Source organism: Dermacentor silvarum, chromosome 5 (assembly GCF_013339745.2).
Source record: "Dermacentor silvarum isolate Dsil-2018 chromosome 5, BIME_Dsil_1.4, whole genome shotgun sequence".
NCBI lineage: Eukaryota > Metazoa > Arthropoda > Arachnida > Ixodida > Ixodidae > Dermacentor > Dermacentor silvarum.
This window is the reverse complement of record NC_051158.1, coordinates 185,342,849-185,367,663: the sequence shown is the minus strand read 5'-3', so window position 1 is coordinate 185,367,663 and position 24,815 is coordinate 185,342,849. Positions and strand designations below refer to the sequence as shown.

The 24,815-nt window shown below is 47.7% G+C and overlaps 2 protein-coding genes across 6 annotated transcripts in view; one reads left to right on the top strand and one right to left on the bottom strand.

Moving 5' to 3' along the window:
• LOC119453950 (phenoloxidase-activating factor 2) overlaps positions 1-24,815 on the bottom strand; it is a 208,381-nt gene that overhangs the window by 10,901 nt on the left and 172,665 nt on the right. For all 5 annotated transcript variants that reach the window (XM_049666931.1, XM_049666933.1, XM_037715984.2 and 2 more), the window contains exon 6: positions 21,462-21,622. In XM_049666931.1, the coding sequence (XP_049522888.1) occupies positions 21,462-21,622 (161 nt within the window). The remainder of the gene's footprint in view (positions 1-21,461; positions 21,623-24,815) is intronic.
• LOC125945248 (uncharacterized) lies at positions 11,365-12,545 on the top strand. Its single transcript, XM_049666934.1, has one exon. The coding sequence runs from the start codon at positions 11,365-11,367 to the stop codon at positions 12,214-12,216; it is 852 nt and encodes a 283-aa protein (XP_049522891.1). The 3' UTR covers positions 12,217-12,545.

Sequence of the window (24,815 nt, the reverse complement as noted above, 5' to 3'; positions counted from 1 at the left end):
GCAGCGGATAATTTTCTCCAAACATTTTCAGGAAGCGTGCCCAATGTGATTGATCAGCTGGACCAGGGCAGGCAAAGTAAAATATGAGAAAACAGAAGAAAGTGAACGGCCTATTATTGAGGATTTTTTTTTCTTTCTTTTTTGCGGGCGACAAGGTCTGGCTCTCCGTGGCCACAGGGACAGGGGCCCTATGGATTTAAGCAATGCCCCTGCTGAAAATACAGGCATTTTCAGAGTGCTTCTTCGCATGCGAGCTGATTATGGAGATACATATCTGAAGAACCATTTGGAAAGTTGCCCCAGTATTGCCTCGTATTTAAGCCCAGACGCACAAAACCAAATTATAGAAATTTGTGGTGACATTATCAAAGAAAGCTTAGATTCAAAAGCAGGCTACTTCTCCATACTTCCTGACGAAACGACGGACATCGCTGGAATCTAACAGCCTACTGTTTCTGCAAGGTACCTAAAGAAGTGTGCCAACGACATCAAGGGAGTGTTTTAGGTTTTAGCACCAGAATAGATGCCCATCTCTCACTGCGACAGCAGGTTCTGTGTAAATGTGTAAATACTGCTGCAGCTTCTAGTCACCCTTCTAGTGACCACTGCCAGCGCAGAGAGAATATTTTTTTAACAAGAGTTTACTAAAAAACTACTTGCGCTCTACAGTGTCTGTGGAACGCATGGTTAGGCTGGCGCTTCAATACACCCACAGAGACGTCGGCATCAATGTGTCCGAAGTCATTGACCGCTTCGCTCAACTTTCCCGCCGAGAGAAGTTTGTCCTTTAGATAGCGAAGCAGTAAAAATCAATGCAAGTAAAAAGCACTGTTCCTTCAGTTTCATAAGTTCTTAAATATGAAAACGTATGACCGCTCATTAGCTATTAAAACCGCAGAAATTTTCGTCGTTTATTCTAGCAGTTCGCATCATGATCACAATTATCACGCGAATACAAAAATTACGAGGATACCAATAACCAATTTTGACCGACCTTGCTCATTGAAAGCCCGGCCCACGCGGCGTTCGCCAAATACACTCGGATATTGGGTAGTTCAACTTACCGCATCATCTGTGGGCTTCGTTTGTCCTTTTCTTTCCTTTTCAGCTACCTGCTTTTATTTCTTTTTTGAAACGAAGGAATACCCTCCTTCGTTTCAAAAAAAGGACGCGCCTGTATCGGAAGTTTCTAGAACGTTATCGATGCTTCTTTCCATTGCCTGTTTTCACCGACGCTTATGTTATCTGATTGTATGACCGACGCGAATTGTCTAGAATTTTGGGTGCAGAATAATTGTTGGCGTTGTGCATGCAGTTAAATTGCACATTTTCGTACTGATTTACGCATTATTCCTCTATTATTCTACCCACATGGCACTGTCGCGACCACTGCATGGCCCAAGTACATATCACGATTTCTGCGATCATAGTTATGTTCTTGCCAGGATCATCTGTCTTTCTGTGCGCAAAGTTTACTATCTGTGACTGAGCAACATGTTTATTAGTCGTATTTGACACATTATATACACTGACGTTTGCTTAAATACATAGATTTATTGGAGACTCATACGTATTTTTAAATATCTTACTGCGAGGTTTTGTGTATACAAGCAGTGAACTTTGTTTCCAGCGACTCTTTTATTGCCCTTTAGCGAGTTGTATCTTCGCATTTCTAATATATTGACACGTATACATGTTTATCTTTCACCGGTGGCCACTTTCCACCGGCGAACAAATTTTAACGTTATCGCTCGGCGCAGGACGCGCCTGTATCGGAAGTTTCTAGAACGTTATCGATGCTTCTTTCCATTGCCTGTTTTCACCGACGCTTATGTTATCTGATTGTATGACCGACGCGAATTGTCTAGAACTTTCTGGAAGACACACGGGCATCAGGGATTAATCTGGAACCTTCGATGACTCAGGTATAAAAGCCGACGCGCTTCGCCGCTGATGAGATTTTCGACGATCGCCGACTGTGTTCGCCGCTATCGTTGTGCTTTGAGTGTAGCTTGCTTTTGTGGGCACAGGTTCGCCCAATAAACAACCAGTTTCGTCATACACAATTTGCGACTGTTTTATTTACCGTCACTACTACGTGACAATATACTTTGCAGAACTCCCACTTTTTATTTGTACTCACTGCTGCGAGTATTAGCTCAGTAGAATTACAATACACGACGAATTACAGCTGCTCCTGCGCAATCGATTGCAACGAGGGATAGCGTCATTGAGGTTTCTTCTTGGCCGTTGCATATGTATAAAAATGTAAACAAGGTTCTTGAACGACAAAGATTCATCAAAATATTTGTCCTCAACTTATTCATTTCATGGCCTTTACGTTTTTTCATATAAGCTTCATGCACTGCTTTGCTGGTTTCTAACTGATATTGACCCTTTTCGCGGCGATCCCGTGGGCACTGCCATATTTGATCACGTGGTGACGCGTCCATTGCTTGCCTCAACTGCCTCCGTTGCCTCCTTGTTTACAATGGAAGTGTATGACGCCAGCGCGGCTTAGAAAACCTCTGTTTACGGAGATATCGTAGACGGTGACTAGGTGGATGACACGAAGCTTTCATCACTGCTTCAGAGAACATGCAAAAGCGCTTTCGGAGCTGATTGAGCTATGTCCAAACGGCGCAGGCAGTTTATATGGTGCTTCTTCTAAAAGCGGGGCTAAATATACATTCCAAGCTTTGCGATTATGAATTCAGTAAGGATTAGTGTGTTTTGCTCTTTGTTCTTTAGTCGGCAAATATTTTGAAGCAGTGGCTTGTCAGTTTCTGACTCACTGAAGTTCCTCGGTGCGGCCACTATCTGATTATTTTCTGCCTAATCACTCGCTGGTGTGCTCAGTTCCGAATCCGATAGATTTGTTCTTGCTGCGCACAAGGCTTGAAACGTAGCTGTTTTGTACATTGTAATACCTTGTAGCAAATATATATTACAGCTAGTAACTTGCTTACTCTTGTGGACCGTCACGAAACATTCAGCTTCGACCATTAATTCGTGCGCAATCGCTGTAATCTTTCATTTATTGTGCATATAGAGTGCGCATATATTCTAGTGTGCGCCCATTCACTTATTCTTGATACGTCGGCGATAGAGTGGGCGTAAGTTTTCCTGTCATTTGGACAGATGTGTATAGATAACCTGCGCGAAACTTACTATGACAGGAAGCGGCGCTACTCCCTATGTCATTGTTTAACGAGTGGTACTCACTGTTGCCGACGTTCTGGGGATGAAGCCCTTTCTTTGAAGGTTAGCGATACAAGGCTGGCGGATGAGTAAATTTCTGTATCCTCTAGGAAAGCCGTACATCACGAAGTGCCGGTAACACGTTCGGACAGTTGCAGCAGCGGTCCGCGAACTTTGCCACACAGATTCATTCTATTCCTTAACATGCCAGTCACTATTTTTGCAGCCAACTACTGCACACGTCTTCAATCCACATTATTCAATCTAGCATGATTGGAGCACAGTGTGTTAGCGAAAACTCAGTTGCATTTCCGACAGCTGATCGCACAGAAGCAAGGTAGAATCGGTAATGGTTTCGTATTCGTGCGCGGTCGCTGAGGAGAGGTATGGCGCGCCGCCGTGAGCGCCATCTCGTTTCTCTAAAACAAACTGCTCCGCGAAAAGGGTCAATAGTTCTAAAGTTCATGTGATGTTTTCTTTACTTATTATTTAGAAAAAAACACGGAAGCATTGATATCAGTTATTTCAGCCACAATTTTTGGCGCATACGAATATATTCTGTTATGAAAACATACATATTTTAATGGACAGTGCATAGCGTTCAATAATTCGTTTGCAGCATCTAATATACAATGAAATTGGCAATGCAGTTATTATTCATGCATTTGATCCCTCGACAAGTTCTATAAGGAGGAGGCCGCGCTGCAACCTGAGCCCCCCCCCCCCCCGAACAAAATTTCTGGCTACGCCACTGACTGAGGGCCATGGGTTAATTGTCGGAGTCTTGAGGGAGGTAGTGGCCGAATACTGCACCAGGGAGGCCAATTCCTGTTCTGGTGAGGGAGTGACTGATGAAGCTTGGTGGGCCTTCCTAGTTTGGTTGCACCTGAACTAGTATAGCCCCACTAGCTCCGGCGATGTATTTTTTTCTTGCCGGTGTCAGGCACCACTCCATGCCTGAAAATGTGGTGGACTGGAGTAGGATTCAAACTTACGACCTTCAGCTTTGAAGCCGGGTATGCTACCTCTGCTCCACGCCACTTGGTTATTTGAACTTATATTAAAGAATGAGAAATATATATGATCCGGTGGTTTTCATTTATTTAGTGACCACAGGGACCATAGCCTTACGGTCGCTAGGGTACACCGATGTAAGGTCTACTGAAACGGTTGGTACGTTCTTTATAAACACGTCACCGACGCCGCGCGCGTTCGGTGCGAACGTGGACAAAACGCCGCCGCCGTCGACAACAGTTGTTTGTGTGACCGCACACAACCGCTGTCAGAACGCTGGCGTGAGTAAGCGCGCCAGCAGCACCGAGCGAAGGCTCATGCAGTCTATCGCTTCAACGGAAACTGAGCGGCGAAAGCACAGCGCATACAAAGGTAGGAGCCGTGTTTCAGATCGCTTTCAAGATACGGTGCGCGCGACCACCCGGCGCCGCGCAAAGTACAAGTTGCTCGCAGAGCAGAAGCCGCAACCCCTCCCTCCCGCGCTGCCTTCCCGCTGTGCTCCTTTCGCGTGGGCGATTGAGTCGCCAGCTCGCCTTGCGCCCGGTCGCAAGATGCGCATTTGGTGCAGCAGCTAAACATCGCCTCCCTCCCTCCCACCCTCCTCCTAGGTTTTGCGAGGTTATGCTAGGTTTTTCTAAGTTGTGGCCCAGAAGCTGGAATCGACCGTTCGCACCTCCTATGAATCGGCGGGTGTGGCGTTGTAAGTTCACGAGCAGTCGCAGGCCGGGATCACTTGCTCGGCGACGCTGGGCATTCAGGCGACGGCTCGTTATGTGGACTGAAACTCGGGATCCTCGACTCGGCGTCGTCTTTGCTCAGCTGCAGCTTCAGCGCGGTGTTCCGGATCAGCTCGGCGGCGACGCATCGCTTCTCGTGCAGTGGCGCGACGAGTTTCCTGGTAAGCCTCTTTTTCGGGCGTCCGCGGACTTTCTTCAGTCTTCCCATGGCAGCCGCTCGTACACACGGAGTAGAGGAGGCGAGAGGTCTGCCGCCGCGCCGACGGTTCGGAGCTTTTACGCGCCCGTGACGTCACGGCCAAGCTCCGCCTTCACACTTGTAGCCCGTGGCTCGGGGAGAGTAAAGCCCCTTGATAATTATCAAGGATCTTTAGGGGAGAGGAGAGCGAAGCGCATGCATGCATGCATGCCACTCACTCTGACCTACGCGCGTGGGGTGCGAGGAGGTTACGTGGCTCGGCAGCGCAGCTGTGGCAGGTGGTTGCTAGGCAACGCGAGGCTACGCACAGCTGGGCCGAGTTTTCTCCTAACGCTCCACGGTCTAATCAAAAGCTGAAACAGCTGCCCTGTTAAAACAATCGGCGTTGCCCTTATGTGACTGAAAAATAAATCCGAGATTGAACTGTCACCCATCATGGCAAAACTTGACTGGTGGTGATTCATAATAACCGAAATGCAGCGCTGGAAGACCGACGCTACAGCAAGCGTCTAATCATTGTAATCGTGATGCGTGTTTTATTATACAGAGCCATACAACATCATTGAAAAAGAGACAACAAAGGCACAGATAACACTGGAGGAATTCCACTCAAGATTTGGTGCCGTCTCCTTTTATTTCTTCCGTCGATTTTACTATTGTGCCCCGCATCGTTCTAAATCTATAGCGGTCAGTTTGAGAATTCCGTCGATCCGGCTATATCCAGCATCAGCTAACATTGCTATGTCACTCACTTGCCAAAGTCCGACATGAGCATGACGGCATGACTACCGAATGACCAAGAACGAATCACGTCGATGGAACCACGAAGGTGGTATGACGACGACGAGCCTGAAATGATGACAACAGCATGATGACAATGGCATGAAAAGGACGATGACGGAATGACCACGGTATGATAACGAATGCATCACGACGATTGAAGGGCATGATTACGATGGGCAAAGACGAAATGACGTCGATGGAACGACGAAGGCATGTCGGCAATGGGATGACGTTCATGATGGTAAGGCGTGATGACGTAGTCGAATGAGATCACGACGACATGTGACAACGAACGTATGACGACTGTACAAAGGGCGTCGGATGACGAATATGGAATGAGAAAGATGCATCACCTAGTGGCCCAAAATATTAGACAGATTCGACAACTGTGTCCGCATAGAATGCATGACGAGGATGGCAAGACGAGAATCAGCTGAAATGAAGGCGATGCCTTGTGGCCCAAGCTGGTGGAGAACGTCTAGGTTAGCACAGACAGACACCCTGAAGTATAGGCAACGAACGCCAATCACGTGTCCTGTTCTCTGGTACTGGACGGAATCGAACCGTTGACATATATATCGAGATAATCTTGCCTTATAAATTTAATTAAATATGGAGGAGATATCGTGCTTGAAACGTTACGGCCCTTTACACGCAATGCCTCATGACTTCAAGTGTACCAGAAAGCTGGAAGAACGCCAACATTATACTCATCTATAAGAAGGGAGACGAAGAATTGAATTATAGGCCCATTAGCTTGCTTTCAGTATTGTATAAAATATTCACCAAAATAATTTCCAATAAAATCAGGGCAACACTTGACTTCAGTCAACCAAGAAAACAGGCTGGCTTCAGGAAGGGATATTCTACGATGGATCATATCCATGTCCTCAACCAGGTAATCGAGAAATCTGCGGAGTACAATCAACCTCTCTATATGGCTTTCATAGATTATGAAAAATGCATTTTATGGAGCCAGCAGTCATAAAACCATTGCGTAATCAAGGCGTACAGGAAGCATACGCGAATATCTTGGGAAATATTTACAAAGATCCCACAGCTACACTGGTTCTCCACAAGAAAAGTAGAAAGTTAACTATCAAGAAAGGAGTCAGGCAAGGAGACAATCTCTCCAATGATATTCACTGCATGTGTAGAAGTATTCAAGCTCTTAAGACTGTTTGACATGATGTGATTTTCATCGCACCGGAAGTGCAATTTCCGTCGCATGCGACGAAAATCGCGGTCGTAGTGCCAACTCCGATTTTCGGCTGCGACCAACCAGATGGTCGCAGTGTCGGAACGTCTAAGCGGTCGCTGCGATTTTTCGTCGAAATTGCGCCGACAGCTATTTAGCGGCCTGTTTTGGAAATTGGCGTCTCGCTCAACAAGTGCAATGCGCGCGGAGGTGGATTGCTGGATCCGGTATGTGCGTAATGGGAGAATAAAAAACTTGTGCCGCAGATTCCACTCTCCCATTTCTATGCGTCCGTTGACGCGCTGCGTAGCAAATGAAGTGCATTTTCACCTTATTTTTTTCACCTTATATTTTCACCTTTGCTTCGTATGCTGTAGACACACCTATGTGAGTTCCCAATACTACGTGGTGTTCGATTCCCACGAGACGACAAGGCCTTTTGGAGTCGTCACAATTTTAATTTGTTGAGTAGCATATAAAAGTCGCGCACACGGAGCAGTTTAAATATTTGCAACCTCTACAAGGGCAAATGGCACGGCAGCAAAGTACCCGAAGTTTCAACGTAATGCTGAACGCGCGACCGTTTAGGTCCATTCTTTTCCTCTTGGTTTTCCACACGCGTAAATTTCCCGATGCATCTTGAAAGGTTATCTTACCTCACTTGCTTATTAAATTTCGCATGCCAAGCGTGCAGGCTATCATAATGAATTTTCTACGATAGCCTATTTAACTCCGTGGCTTGAATATAGAGAGTCAATTTGTTTTCGAATACTCCATGCACGTTAAGTTGTATCTTCTCTGATGGCGATTTTTTTTTTTTTGCTACGCAGAAACCAATAACCCTTCAATATATTGCGGACTTTTTATCATATTGACTCTTGCTTTGAACCGTAATCAACACCCGCCGTGGTTGCTTAGTGGCTATGGTGTTGGGCTGTTAACACACAGCGCTGAACAACCAGCCGAGAACAGCTGTTTACGTACGTCTTGCATATGAACCGTCATGTCGCACTGCAAAGCAAATTTAAGCTTCAAAACGTTTCTTTTTAATTACAAAACACACGTATTATTTGGTCCTAATAAAGAGAGGTCCATTATCTCATAAAGCGCACGTCTTTTTTATTACATTAAAACAATTATGCGGCGTGTGCGCCAAAAACTGGCAGTAAGCAAACCTGGGCGTCGCATCAGTCGCGTTGTTGACATCGCAATCATGTGAATTGAGCCCTCAAAAAATCTCACTGCGACGCGTGCGACCGCACCAATTTTTTGGCTCCAGTCGCGGCATGTGAAACAGCCTTTAGACTGGTAAGACTTAGGATCAACGGCGACTATCGCATGAGCAGCTCGTCGCAGAGATCAGACAAGTACACCGTCGCATAGTTGACGAAGGACATGATATATCAGTGGTTGCCTAGTCACTGTGACATAAATGGCAATAATTGAGCGGACGCAGCTGCCAGATTTGCCCATGACGGCGTCAACTGCGTTGCCATTCCTCATTCGAGAGCCGGCGCAGCGAAAAATAAAAGTCACAGGCCTGCGCGGCACACGCAGCACAGTCACATCGTAAGCTGGTGGAGCGGCTAAAGAGTAGCTCCAATTTTAGCACCACCACAACAGGGTCTTCGCGGCAAAGTCTCTTCGCCTCGTTTTGACGAGAACAATCGGAACTGTCCGACCAGCGTGGACGGCAAGCTGCGCCTTGTAATGCTCTCTGCACAGCAGCCCGATGATGCCTGGTTGTAGCCCCGCATAGAGCACTGCACGGGCTCGGGCTTACCCGGGCCGAGCCGGGTAGAGGAGTTTTTTCACGGGCTCGGGCCGGGCTCGGGCACGGCGTGTGCTTTTTGACCCGGGCCGGGCTCGGGTTTTTTTGACGCGGGCCCGGGCCGGGCTCGGGCTTTCTGCGAGTTATTCTCGGGCTTCTCAACTCTGGAAAACATGTATTTTTTGGTCTCGGGCCGGGTTCGGGGCGGTTTCGAGTCGGGCTCGGGCCGGGCTCGGGCTTAAGTTAAAGGGGTGGCGGGCCGGGCCGGGCGGGTAACGTAGATTATTTCCGGGCCCGGGCCGGGCCCGGGTGTCGCCATAAAAGTTTTGATCGGGCTCGGGCGGGCCACCCAATGTAAATACGGGCCCGGGCCGGGCCCGGGCCGCAAAAATCGGCCCGTGCAGTGCTCTAGCCCCGCACGTAGCTCTACGATTCGCTTCTTCAGCAGCGGTTCGTGCCTTGCGAGGAGACGCCATAACGTGTACCGAAGAGCTATCCAGAATACGTGGCTTACATCTCGGATCCCTTGACCCGTGGCACGGTACGTTGTTGTTGACGATGATGATCATAATGATCATGATGATCGAACGGGCTGGTGACAAATAGTCACTTAGCCTGGTTCAGTTCACCAGGTCATGTTACATGCAGCATGCAACTGCAATATGCAACTTACATGTTGGGCACGCTGCGTTTGCAGGCACCTTAACTAGATGGCGCCACCATACTGGCGGAGGCTTGGGATCGCGTTGATTGCGCGCCTCGTCTGAATCGCATCTAGTCGTCTGCGCCTGCGCGCATGTCTAGGGCGCGCTTATAGGGCATTTTTCCGCTGCCTGACAGCAAGTGCTTGAGTGCCTCAGTGGTAGAGTACCCGACTCCCACGCAGCGAGCGCGGGCTCAATCCCGGCGGGAACCGGGTTCTTTTTTCGCATTTCCGGCGATAGTGGTTACGGCCGCCGGCGTTGGAGACCATCGCGAACCGAAACGGTTATAGGAATGAGCCCAGAATAGCTTATGCTGTAAAAACCTTCCGCGCTTGCGCGTGACCGAACATTGGTTCAGTGAAATTCATCTGATTTCACAAGTACACGCCTTCATACCCTGGACCCTAATTTGCAGCTCCGTATTTCGTCCAACCTTCCACGACGTGACGGCCCACTTCTAGTCCGTATAGGGCTTGGAGTAGCATTTTCAAATCCGTACTCCTTTCTTACAGGAATAGCCCATAGCCAACTTTGTCACTTCTACGGGTGCAATGAAACAATCGCGCCTTCTTTGTGAGTGCCCTCGTTTCAACCCGCAGAGAGCAGCCCTCTCAGCCACGACAGATCAACTGGACAAACGCGCAATAACGGAAAACAACATCCTCGGAAACTGGCCTACGCAAGCCACCTTGAAGGCACTGCTGCGTTATTTAAAAGACACCGGAGTAAGTGAAATTGTGACTCTACACTGTGTGGCGTAGGATGGAACGTTTACACTATGCAACACTACAACGCCTTCGCAGACTGCATGACAGTGCCCAGAGGAAGTTTTGTGCGCACGCGCGTCTGCGTGCGTCCGTGTGGGTTTCGTTCCTTTTATTCTCTTTTTCTTTTATCTCCCGCCTATCGCATCCATTTACCCCTCCCTCGGTAGCGTGTTTCTTTTTACGCCCAAGCCCATGATGATTATGATGATTTATTGGCATCCCCTTTGAAACGGGGCGGCAACAAATAGTCACCTAGTCTGCTTGATTTAATCAGGTATACTTACACGCTCTTCATCTAGCAATTTATTGCGATAGCAATTATATGGACACTTCAACCGGATTTCTGCCGTCGGCGTCGCCGTCGCCGTGAGGTTCCCCATAGATAAAATCTTCGCCGCGCGCTGTATGCCCGAGCGGAAGCGTGCGGGGACGCGCGCTATCACGGAGAACGAACGCACTCAATCTCCCACGCGCAAGCAAGGAAGCGGGAAGCCAGCGCCGGAGGGAGGGGGGGGGGCGCACTTCTACTCTGCCAACAACCGCGCTCGTCGCTCGCTCGCACCGTCGCTTATCTCCACACGGCTCTGACATTTATGCGCCGTGCATTCGGCGCTCAGTTTCCGTTGAAGCGATAGACCGCACGTACTTTCGCCCGTTGCTGCGGCGTATGCACTTGCTGCCAGCGTTTTGACAGTCGTCGTCTGCAGTCATTCAGTGTGATCTATTCATGTTTGTTTGTGCGCGCTCACACCCCGCTTGTTCAATCAGTTAGTAATAGTCGGGCCACATTTTCCAACGCACGCTGCACATGCAATCCTGCCCGGATTGGCAGTGCAGCGCTACAGGTGTATCCCTTCGCACGCGCTGCCCACGGGAAGCGCTTCACATCAACACCACCGTTTCACACGCGCCTTCTCGTGGTCATCGAGTCTCTCTTCATGTCGGTCTACTTACGCCGCAGCACACACCAGTAACCCACTTCTGTTCATCATGCAGGTTTGTGAACCAGACTGCTTCTATACTAAGAGAACTAGCAATTACTTCTTGGTGCAGCTTCCGAGCCCGCAATGCTGCTTTGATATTGCTTGTGAGTGTCTTAGTGTAATGAGATCTATTTTGTTACAGTCGGGGGATATTGAAACGAACCCTGGTCCTGATACTGATGCTGTGCTTGCCGAACTGAAAAAACTGTCCGCTCGCCAAACCACAATAATAGCCGACATGCAGGGCCTTAAAAGCCAATGCACGGCTACAAGTGCTGCACTCGCCAACTTAAGGAAGAGGTTAGCGGATCTAGAGGGCCATTACCAGAAACTACTACCAATGCAAATCGAGATACAGACTATACGGGCGGATACCGAGCAAACAACAAGACTTGTTCACGCTCTGAATGCCCGCGTTGACGATGCAGAGAATCGCTCAAGGCGAAACAATCTTGTGTTTTACGGCCTTCCTGACACAGCAGCATCAGAAACGTCGGCCGCGTCTGAAGAAAAAATTTTACGTCTATGCTCAGACCACCTAAACGTGCCACTTGAACCTCAAGATATAGAGCGAGCGCATCGTGTTGGTCGCTATTCTGTTAATCGCCCGCGTCCACTAATTGTTAGGTTTAATCATTATAAGAAAAAAGAAAGGGTGCTCTCAAATGGGCGCAAACTTAAGGGCACTGACCTCAGCATGGGTGAAAATTTCTCCCCAGCGGTTAGGAACGCCCGCAAGCAACTTGTTTCCTTTGCGAAAGCCAAATCTGTGCCATTTTCTTTGCGCTTTAAAACTCTTCTAATTGGTTCTAAGCGCTACGTGTTCGATGACGCATCGCAAACAGTGAAAGAAATATAGCAGTCATCACATCATCAAAAAACAAGCCACCCCCCTCGAACGAAACCTATATCGCATGTTTCCCTTTCAATAATTTATACTAACATACGAAGCTTCATTCCAAAACGAGAACACGTGTCCAACCTCGTGCTGTCGTCCAACAGCAACGTTCTTGTACTCACGGAAACATGGCTTTGCAACGACGTCTATGACTCGGAAGTGTTGGCTGATTTGCCAAACTTCAGCGTATTTCGAAAAGATCGTGCCGGGACTAGAGGAGGAGGTGTGCTTATTGCCGTTAGTCAACAGTTGTCGTGCTCTGCTATAAACATCACATCAGAATTGGAAATACTGTTTATTCTATGCCATGCCGCCCCCCAATCTGTAATTTTAGGTGTATGTTAAAGGCCTCCACGCAATAGCGCCGACTTCGCTCGTAATCTAAACAATGCACTAAACGTGGTTTGCTCTCGCTATCCTAATGCCGACCTTCTTCTTTTTGGAGACTTTAACTTACCAGACATTAATTGGCGCAACACAGTACCCTCCCTAGTAAACCAAACCGAAGCGAGAGATTTTCTGGTCGTTTGCCTCAACTTTAATCTAACACAACTCGTGTCAGAGCCAACGCGCGTCACCCAAGACACTGCAAACATTTTAGATTTAGTACTAGTCAACCGTCCAGATAGTTTGTCGTCCATCACCTTTCTTAGAGAAATCAGTGATCACAAGGTCATCCATGCTTCTTTTCGCTTTGCTCCAGCTCTGCGGCAGAAGCGCGAGAAAACTATACACTTATACGACAAAGGTAATTATGATGCAATATGTGAACATTTACAGGATTTTCTACCTTCCTTCCAAGATGCGTTTCATAACCGCAGCATTCATGAAACTTGGCTGATATTCAAAGAAAAAATAAACAACTTAACGAACCGGTTCATACCAAAAATTACCTTTCGAACGCATGAACAAAAACCATGGTTTAACAATTCCTTAAAAAGGCTAGAAAACAAGAAGAAACGCATGTATCGCGCCGCAATATGCAGGACGAACACGTGTGCATGGGAAAAATACTACGCTGCTGAACGCGCATACCTTTCGCAAGGCGAAAGATGCATTCTTTGGTGATGACCTTCGGAAACTTTTAATCAATAACACAAAAAAATTCTGGCAGGTGATAAAACCTCAAGAAAGGCGCAGTGTAACACTTACCAATGACGAAGGTGAAACGGTCGACGATGTAGAGTGCGCGAACCTTTTTAATGCAGCTTTTGTATCTGTATTTACAGAAGAGCCTACCACGTTCCCGTTTTCTTCGCGTACTAATGCATCAAGTGTTATGCCCACCATTACATTTTCACAGGAAGGTATCTCATCGTTAATTGACGATCTTAAACTCACATCGTCGGCCGGCGTGGATAACATTAATTCGAAACTGTTAAAGAATACTAAACATGTCGCCGCGGTGTTCCTGTGTTTGCTATTCTCGCAGTCACTTTCAACTGGAGAAATACCATATGACTGGAAGGTGGGGAGGGTTGTTCCCATCCACAAAGCAGGCGACAGGAATTGTCCGCTTAATTATCGCCCCATTTCATTAACGAGTGTGCCCTGTAAGCTCATGGAGCACGTCATGTACACAGAAATCATCAAGTTTCTTGACTCGAACAAATACTTTCATTCATCACAGCATGGGTTCCGCAAAGGCTTTTCCTGTGAAACACAATTGGCCATTTTCCTGCATGATATTCACACCAACTTAGATTCTAACCTCCAAACAGACGCGATATTTCTAGATTTTGCAAAAGCGTTCGACAAGGTACCACACCAACGTCTACTACTAAAACTTTCTCTTGCGAACCTTAACCCCGACATTTTGCGATGGATTGAAGCGTTCTTGACAAACCGATCTCAGTTCGTTACAGTTAACAACTGCGCATCTAACCCCCTACCAGTGACTTCCGGTGTACCGCAAGGATCTGTTCTTGGACCTCTACTCTTCATAATATACATCAATGATCTACCCCTGCACGTGTCTTGCAACGTTCGTTTGTTCGCAGACGACTGTGTCATTTATCGAACAATTACTAGCACATCTAATCAAGACTTACTTCAGGAGGACATTAACTGCTTACAGCAATGGTGCGACCGTTGGTTAATGGAACTTAATCCTAAGAAATGCAACTTGATGGTATTTTCTCGTCGGCGCGATCCATTTTCTTACCAATACACAATTAATAATATTCCCGTGTGTTCTGCGCAGTCTTACAAGTACCTAGGTGTTACTATATTTAACGACTTATCCTGGCGCACACACGTCAGTAATATCATTTCATCTGCTAACAAATCACTGGGTTTTCTCAAGCGTCATCTAAAACGTGCCCCCAAACCTGTGAAACTACTGGCCTACCAGTCAATAGTCCGACCAAAACTGGAATATGCATCCGCCATATGGAATCCACGCCAAACATACCTCATCAACGCACTCGAAGCCGTCCAAAACCGCGCCGCAAGGTTCATCCATTCTAATTATTCATATGACGTGAGCATATCTTACTTAAAGAAAGAATTGAATTTACTTCCCCTTTGTACGCGCCGGCGCACTGGAACCCTTTCACTTTTTCATAAGTTCTATCACACCTCGCTTAATCAACCACCCTATATCCTACCCGCAGCCCGAACATCTCATCGTACACGACACACTTTTCAAGTGGGCCGCCCTCGCATGCGCACTGTCACCTTTTCCGCCTCATTCTTTTGCCTTGCCGCTACAGATTGGAACAACCTGCCCCACCAAATCGCCGCCATCACTTGCCCTCGTACGTTTATGGAGAGTGTCACTGCGCACTTTTCACAATGAAAGTGACTTGTGCTAACATACTTATATGCTCGTGCAATTTAGTTTGTATTATTTAGGTCTATGTGTTTGCGCTGACGTAGGTAACCCTTTAACTCATGTTGTTTTCTTTTGTTCTTTTATTGTTTGCGTGTTCATTTCTGTATTATACAAATTATGTACTAATGTATTGCCACCCCTTATGTAATACCCCTGTCAAGGGGTCTTTAAGGTATTAAAATGAAATGAAAAGCACACCTGCTTGCTTAATCAGCTCATGTTCACTAGAATTCATATTGCTACCAAAGCCGCTCACCTTACTTCGTATGACATTGCTGTGTTGCTATCGCATTCATTGCTTCGCCCTTAGGGCGAAACTGTGATATTTTTTTGTATACCTCTCATTATTTTTCTTTGTCAAAACTTTATCTTGTACCGCTGCCTATGATTTCAAGAGATCAGTTCGTATCCATCTTTTCCCTGCTTTTTTTCCACCAGTACTCTAATCGTCTCTTGCTTATCTCTACGGCTGATCTGTTGATGTTTCATTCCACTTTAAACCCAAGCGCTTCTGGGAGTTGCACGCTACCTACGGTTCTCGCTGGGTGAATCCCGTCGCATTCCATTAGGATGTGCTGAGTGGTCTCCGGATCTTTACTGCAGCATACACATGCCTCATTTAGTTCCGAATATTTGTTCCGGTATGTTTTGGTCCTTAGGCAACCGGCTCGAGCCTCAAATAGCTTTTGTGTTATCGTACAGATTTTCCCTTCTAATTTCTTTCTTCTCATTTTTGTAAATCTCCATTGTCCTTTTTGTTTCCATTCTTTGAATCCAATTCACGGTCTCTATTTCTCTCGATTTCTTTCTGATGACTCCTGGTTGTCTATTTACAGTTTGGATTATCCTGTACTTGGTTGCCAACTTCCTTGACCTCTTCCTCCATTCTGTGTCCACGCTTTTCATGTAGAGATACTTGTGCACTTTAGCCGCCCATTTATTTTCATCCATGTTCCTTAGCCTTTCTTCAAAGCTATTTTTGCTCGGTGCTTCTCTGACTTCAAAAGAGGCCCAACCCATGTCACCTTGCACTGCCTCATTTGTGGTATTACCGTGGGCTCCCAAAGCCAACCGGCCTACTGATCTTTGGTTAACTTCCAAACCCGACAAGATATCCGATTTTAAGCATATAATGGCATTGGCGAATGTTAGCGCTGGCACCATCACTCCTTTCCAGATTCCACGCACCACCTCATACTTATTGTGGCCCCACAGTGCTCTGTGTTTCATTATTGCTGCCATTCCGCTTCCCCTTCATTTTCAGATTATCTTGGCGGTTGCTTGAGTAATTCTTTCCGTCGTTTATGTGTACGTCTAGGTACTTATATTGCCCAGTGCTCGACCGCTGGCGCCGCCATGCGCCGCTCGCGCGTACCATGTTTCTAGGTGGTTTCTTTGGCCGAGGGCGCTTTACCGCACTCATATGGTTCGCACGAATGCGTGCTCTGGAAGCGCGGCTGTATGGCCTAGTGGTTAAGACGCTCGCTTTGAGACCAGGGGCACGCGGGCTCGAATCCCGCCTTAGCTAGAAATTTTATTTTTGTTCTTAGTATCACCATTTTCTTTTTTTTCCTCTGTTTGCTGGCATGGTCGGTTGAGCACCGCTGCCGTGGCGGAAGCCGCGGTGCCGGGCGCCGACACGAAGCGGCGGTCGTTGGGGTGTTGCCGAGCGCAGCGTAGCAACATCCCAAATAAAATAAAATACTGCTCCAGTCAGGTAGACTGCTCCCTCCCTGATAGTGAGATTATATTTGGATCATCAAAACAGTGTTGCGTTTAATTAGGAATACCATCGATCCCTTAACAGCAGCCACAGTTGTGCCTAGTCAACAACAGTCCAGCGTGTTCTCCGTTCCAACGGCGGCGGCTAGAAACATGGTACGTGCAAGCGGCGCATGGCGGCGCCAGCGGTCGAGCACTGGGCTTGGGCGCAAATAGAAACACGCCCCCTGGTACAGGGTAGCCAAGCGGAGATAATCTCGAGTTAACCTCCCTGTCTTTCCCTTGCGTTGTTATCTCTCTCTACCTGATGTGTTTTCGCGAAAAAGAAAACCTTTGAACTATTACCCTTACTATTCCTGATATCATTAGCGATAGCATTCAATTTAAAGTCCTTACAAAATTTCATTAACTTAGTCTTAATCCTTTCCGCACTTTTCTTAACAGGCATAAAGTTCTTGTCCTCTGCAGCTTGGGCTTTTTCATTATACATGATTTTCGGCATCACAACACACCCACCTCCCTTTTCTGCTTGTAGGAGAACCAAACTGTTCTGCCTGAAGTGCTTCCTCTCCAACTCCTTATCCCAACCCCTGATTGATCGTTGAAGGGCACATCTCCTTAGGCAGTCTATACCATCCAAGAAACAGCGTTCCTTGCTTTACCTTGGAGAGAGCTGACGGTTAATGCCAACAAGATCATGAGCGGAAACTCGGTCCTTTCTTCAGGATCTGAGACAATTCCGGGTAAGGAGACGCCACCCTGTACCACGACAGGCTTTTGTTCTGTGAAACTCTGCTTATTCTCGGTCGCCTTGAGCTGCGAGCCCAGGACGGTCTTAGAAGCTATCCATCTGTAGTCCCGCAGTTTGGCCGAAGCAAACCCCTCTGGCTCAGCTCTGGCTCAGCAAACAAAACGTAAACATTCTTTCAAAGCTGAACACGTGTGTTGGGTGTATGAGCCCAGAGCAAACAAGCCCCCCCTTAAGGTACGGTTCTGCACACTCAAAACTCGTAAAAAGTACTGCACGTTCTTTCTTGTCATGCGGTCTCTCTAGTCTTGTACCCACAAGCTGGATGAAGGAATTAGTAAGCAGGTGGCTCGTTTGGAAGCAGCGAACTATCCGAGACACATCATTATCTCGGTTGCTGAAAGCCTGCATCGTCGAAGGAAGGTAACTTCAGGCCTGAGTGAAGAGCAGAGATCGAATGACGAGAGAAAGAGGAAAGAACTAAGGGACAAGGTGGCTGTAATTCCCTACTTTGATAAGGTTTCCCACAACCTAAAAAAGGCAGGGCAACGGTCTGGTGTAAACGTTGTTTTTACGGCACCTAACAAACTTTTGAGTTTGAGTTAGCTGAGCTGTCCTACGAGGAAGCGGAAGCCAGTTTGCGCTACCGCGCATAAGGACCCTTTTTTAACATGCACTCGAAACGTCGTGTATAAGGTTCCACTTTCGTGTGGGAAGTACTATGTGGGCCAGATGGGCAGATGTTTAAACGTGCGTCTGGCGGAGCATAGTAATAAAGTAGAGAGCACCGCAATAGACGGGCACCTGGCTGCCCACTGTAGAAAATGTGACGCGAAGGAACCATGCTACCCTCTCTTAAAACAAACTGTTGTTGTGTATCGCCACAGGAATAAGACAACGAGGGAAATTGTCGAAGCAGCAGAGATAGCTAGAGCAGGTGACGATTGTGTTAACACGTCGTCTATACTTTTATCTAAGAAAGAGCTTGAATTTTTGGCATAGTAGCCACATGAATGCTTTTCCTTTTCTTCTATTGGAGTGCCTTCCCTGTGAGTATATATATATATATGCTTACCAGCTGCAATAAATTAATTATTGAAAGTTAGCGCTCGTCCTGTGTTCTTCGTCCTTGTGTCATTCTAGCGCTATGTATCCCAGTTAAAATTACAATGAAATAACCGGACTTGGCGCCATAACTCCGATTTAATAAGAACTTGATTTGGGCGAGTTTGTTCATTTTGAGTACAACTTGAAGCAGCGCGATGAAAACGAGGGCAAATCCGATTTAATAATCTTGCAAAAGCTCTTAGCATGACCCAGAGAAGGCCATAACCCTCCGAAGAGCCCACTACGAAGATGACTGATGTTGCTAGCTTGGTGTGCACCTCTCTATAGCAGACTTGTTTACTCTTTGCCTCTGGTGGTCGGTAGTGGTATAAAGGGCAATGGGATAGAAACGCTATAATTACGAAATAACCACGACGGCCAGACAACTGTGGCATGACAACTACGAAGTGACCACAGGTGCATGACAATGACTGCTTGCCGACGACTGCATGATTACGAAGGCGCCACGACTTCCTATGACGAAGGGATGACGACGAAGTGACTAGGTAATAAAATGACAGTCGAGTGACAACGACTGAGTGATTGACGACAACAGATTAATGACGGGGAAACGATGGAACCAAGAAGGATGACGACGATAGAAAGACAATGATTCACTCAATCGTTGTCATATGTAACGACCACATATTCACGACGGCGGAACGATGGAACCCCGACGAGGATAGTAACGACGGCTGAGGGATGTAGCACCGAAAGCTTGAAGACAGTGGCATGGCTACGACGTAGTGAATAACAATTGACGACGGCGGAACCACGACGAGGACAGAGCGACGGCCAGAAAGTGACGACGGTAGAAGAATGACGACGAATACTTCGGTATGACCACGATGGAATGACGACAGCGGCATAACGTTGACAGCATGATTACGATGGGGTGACACGTGAAGAAATGATAATGGCGTGACGATGACGAAGTGACGAAAACGGCATGTCCCGAACAAAAGACAAAGAACTTGCTGGCTCTCCCGTAATCGAGAGTACATGTAAGCATGAAATGGCTACCGGCAAAGCAGATTGGTTGGATATGATACAAGCAACAATCTTTAAATTAGTATAGCGCAATGGCACACCACACCACACCGCAGCATGCCATACTGTGCACTGTTCCATATGGGCGGTGCCCAGGCAGCCCAGCTAGAAGAAGAAAACCGGCTGAAGGCGGCACGACAGGCAGTGGAAGACACCAGGGACACAGAGCGCACTGCCCAGCTAGAAGTCGAAAAGCACCTGAAGGAGCTGCGTGGCGCCATCTATCGAAGCGACGCAAAACCCGCCACTGTGGAGCTCACGGACAGCTAGCGTTTAAACGAGCACGGGCAACCCTGTCTCAGCGCTAAAAGATGACAACCAAGTGTATGGTGCCCTGTATCTGCGTTTTAACGCCGCTATTGGAGATGACAAATAAAACTTGGGCGTACTAGAAGTTACAGCTTGCGTGATATTGTGAACAAACATTAGAAAGAAACGCACGACACGAGAGAAGGCACACAGGACACAGCGCTGTGCCCTGTGTGCCTTCTCTCGTGTCGTGCGTTTCCTTTCGCTAAAAAACTATTAACATTCAATGCCAACTAGCCCACCAGTCTGTTTTGCTGACTTAGAAAGAACTCGGCAGCAATATTTTTTGTAACTTGCTTGGGCAGTGACTAGCGTATACAATGCGGCGCTGTACAAACGGTTGGGGGCCGGAGACCGCATTTCCTTAACTTTTGACTGGTTACCCGGATGATCTCGCAACAATGCCCGGATAATCTTGTTTGAGTGCCCGGATAACGGTTCTGGCTTTTGGCTCAAGGTCACTTGAAGGTGGCCGGGAGATAAAGTCATTTCATAACATTACGATGTAATGATGACAGAATGAGACTAGAGACTATGTCCGGTAGCTGGTCTGCAATACGCGCGGAGGACGAAGGAATGACTGCGACGACGTGACGACGAAACTGCCCGAGTATGAGGTCACGTCGACTCTTACGCATGTTTGTCGTGCCCCTCAGTTTGAACTATATCCGGTTCAGGTCTGTGCTATAACCAACAGTCATCACTCGAAAAAGAACAAACAAAGCTTCGCCGTAAAATGCCACCGTCATTTAGAAAATAGTGGCGATCTCAAAATACACCTTGCGCAACTTGCGCAATTCTGGAGACAATTTGAACAGAAAACCGTGTGGCACCCTTTTATGATGTGGTATACAAAAGGGAGCAATGGAAGAGCGCACGAAAGAAGACAGGCACGTAGCCCGAGGAGGAGGGCGAACCTGCCCCCCCCCCCCCCCCCCGGCAGAGGTACCCGACGGTGCTCCAGGGAAGAGTCCAATGTCACGTGTACAGCCCAGATCAAGTAAACCCACCTAATGTCCAATAGCACAAAGGCTTCTACAACTGTTTTCAGTAAACGCAAGATTTAAAAAATGTATAATCCGCAAGAACGATGAGCGTCTGTGCTGTTCATGTTGACTTCTACCCGTGATACTTAAGCGTTCCCCTTTACACAAAAAGAGCTGCAAGTTTTAACTGAAACGGGCATGTCTCCTTTGAAGCGCCCGCCCTATTAAATTACCGAAACTCGAATTGTATACGGTGGCATCAGGCAACGTCTGCTTTCAAAGCATCCGTTTTGGACTTAATACAGGTGTGATCAACCCTCCGTCGCAATATCGTGAATATTTTTCTTTAGAAATTTAGTTGGCGCCCAGAAGTTGCTCACAAGTTTGTTCTATTCTACTAGTATGCTCAGACAATTTAACTGCATTCCACTAAATTTTCGCTACGTACCTTGCAGGAGTCGACGCCGTCCTCCGTGCCAGCGCAGATAAAGCCCTCGTGCAGGCGGAAATAGCGGCCCAGTCGCGTCTGGCGCAGAAGATTCTGGCACGTCGGGTTGTCAATCACGGGCACCGTCACCTCCTTCATGATGTTCGCGAACTTGCCGGTGCCTGCAATCAAACGATGCTCAGTTCTCCCGCTGAACAGACGGGGCACACGCGGGCGAGTAAATCGAGACGCAAGGACGACCGTCAACTGGCAAGTTCGCTTATACGGGAGTCTGTTCGTTCCCGAACTCGGCCTAAGCTGCCAAGAACCAGACCAGAAAATAACGCTTGTTTTGGACAAGGAGGATCTGCTCGGTTGGCAGAGCGTGCCTCCGGTGCGGTCTTTCTCATGCACGCCTTCCGTCTAGGAGCACCCCCACATGCTGTAACTGACCGCAAAGAAAATTCAGCTGAAAAAAATTAGTTAAGAGGTGAGTTAAATGGCAGCCGCCAGAGGCAGCTCCGGCAAACCTCCGGTAACGAGGTTTTAGAAATAGCGTCTTCAAGCGCATTTGCACACTCACAAACCAAAAGAGCGTTACGTTTCCTGTTTTTTTTTCCCTTTGGTTGGATGGAACGATGGATACTATGAGCGTCCCCTTTGAAACAGGGTGCTGGATTGCGCCACCAAGCTCTTGTTATTATTTTGCCTAATGTCCTACCTTTGTTTTTGTGAAACACACAAATACAAAGAATTCCAGGCATCATTCTTTTTGAACCATGACTGGGAACTCTGTGTCTCCGTTGTTTGTGGTCTCCCTACTTTTCTGCCACCAAACCTCCAACCGCCTCTTACTAATCTCTACAGCTGTCATTTTTACCTTGCCCGTGCTATCCCTGAACACAAGGACTACTTTGGCGTGTGTTTGACTTCTTTTTTACGCTTGGCCGATAGCGTGCACTAAGCTTGAGTCTTCCGCAGCCAAAGCCACGAAGGCATGTTATAATCAAATCATATGCTTGTTTTTGTAGGTGGTTTTTTACTTTAGGCCATTGGCTTATTTGGCTTTATTGTTCTCGATGATATTGCTACGGAACAATCTTCAGGCCACGGTACTTGAATGGTATTAAACTTTCCCAAGTGCGTGTAACTGGCGTTAATTCTAACATGCGCCAATTGCTTTTCATCTTCGCTTTTACCTTTTATTAGAACATGCTGTCGTGATTTGAAGTAGGAAAAAAACGATACCTGCGTCCAATAAATGCACTTGGTGAGCTTTTTACAGCGAAGCTGTTGAGGGATAGTTGCCCCAGGATCATGTAGGAAAAAAAAACTATCATTATCAGCCTTGTTCGGATCCATGTGCGTGGCGGTTTCCCGCCAGTTGTGCCTGAGTACAGGTGTCAAAACGGATGGTCCATTGTTATACCCCTCGCCACTGCCTCCTTCACAAGCGTCGCGATAATCGGCGGCGGCACGTCCCACCAATCGTTGTGCCCCTTTGTCTCGTGACATCGAGATCGCGCTGTTATGAGCAGTTGCCCTTTGGACTCGCTATGGGACAGACGCTCGTTTGACCACATGATCCTGACGCTATACGCTAGCACGAACAACATTATCACGCTTTTTAATGGACAGTTTTAGATTAGGGTTTAACCCTCCGCTTAGGCGTTGAGCAGAGCGGAAGCACGAATGCGCATGCGTCCTCCGCTTAGCCGCAAGCGGAGCGAGAAACACGGTCCGCTTACAAGCTGCCTGAGCGGAGCGTTGCTGCCGTCATTCGCTGGCGAGGGTGGTCGATGCAGGCGCCCTCTCTCGCGCGTACATCGAAGCATCGAGGCCGTGCGAGCGCGAATAACTTGTGTAATACAGCTCCAACTGGCTCTTTAAGGAAATAAAGTGTCGGCAGCGCATTGGCGTTAGAAAGGATTGGATCGGATTCGAAATGCAACCTCGCTGGCTATCACGTGGCGTTCACCAAGTCGACGCTGCCATTCCCACTCGATAAAATGGAGCGGTAACGCATTACAAGCACCCGTCTAGATATTTCATGAACAAATAATTTATATACATATATATATATATATATATATATATATATATATATATATATATATATATTGTAAGCACCATTAACGTACTTCGTCCTTTTCATTTGTACATAGCCATCATCACCTTCCCTGTTCTACTTCTTCGCGCATGAGCTGGGGCGTTTGCTTTTTGGAATAAAAAGCGCTTGACAGCTCGGTCGGTCTCGGTCTTATAAAGTGGTGGAGGTACGTCAAGACCCCGACGTCCTCTCGCGTTCCCGTCCTCCCTGGAGCTACGTTCCGGTCGCCGCCTGCGCCCGGTTACCCCTACTATGATGGACACTTCCAACCCCGGCTCTTCCGGCGCCTCTAACCCTACCGCACAAACGACTCCGCCTGCGGTTCCCTCTTGGACTGTGACGTGCCCTCAACGCGATCCCCCTGTCTTTGCGGGACGCCGCGGTGATGACGTCGACGATTGGATCGACAACTACGACCGCGTGAGTTCTTGCAATAAGTGGACCGATACCCAGAAATTGAGGCACGTCGCATTCTACTTGACCGGTGTTGCACAGACGTGGTATTTCAATCATGAATCCGACATCGCGGATTGGTCCACGTTTACCGCCAAGCTGCGGCAAGTCTTCGCTTCCTCGTCTAGCCGTGCAGAAGTCGCCAAGCAGAAGCTGGGCACGCGCCTCCAACTTCCGCAAGAGTCGTACACCTCATACAGAGGATGTCTTGGCTCTGTGCCGCCGTGCGAACCCTAGCATGACGGAAGCCGAACGCGTGCGACACATATTAAAAGGCATTGGGTCTGTCGCGTTCAACGCCTTAATCGTGCAAAATCCGGCTTCTGTCCAAGACATCACTGCCACGTGTCAGCGCCTGGACGAGATGCAGTCTCTTCGTCTTCAACATGACAGTAGCGATCCTCAGGTTCCCCATTCTTCAGATCTCCGTGCTCTCATCCGCACCATCATCCGCGAGGAGCTTCAAATATTAGACCTGAGGCGTTCACCTACTTCCTGTGCATGTTCGTCTTACTTTGTAAAAGTAACAAAACGTTTTTTTATTTTGTTTACCTACGCTGACTTTGGCCAGAGATCACTGCAACTATGAAAGGTCCACTCCGCTACGCTACACGCATAACTAAAACGGCGACCACGCCTAACTAAAGTAGATCAGTGTGGTTGGCACTGCACAACTTTGGGTACAGCGCAAAAGCGGCACGCAGGACGACCGCACTGCGTCTCCTCGGTCACCCTGCATGCACGTTTGCGCTATAGCTCAATAAAGATAGTTCGGGCTGATGGGTGCTTCTGCTGCTAGATATTTTATAGCG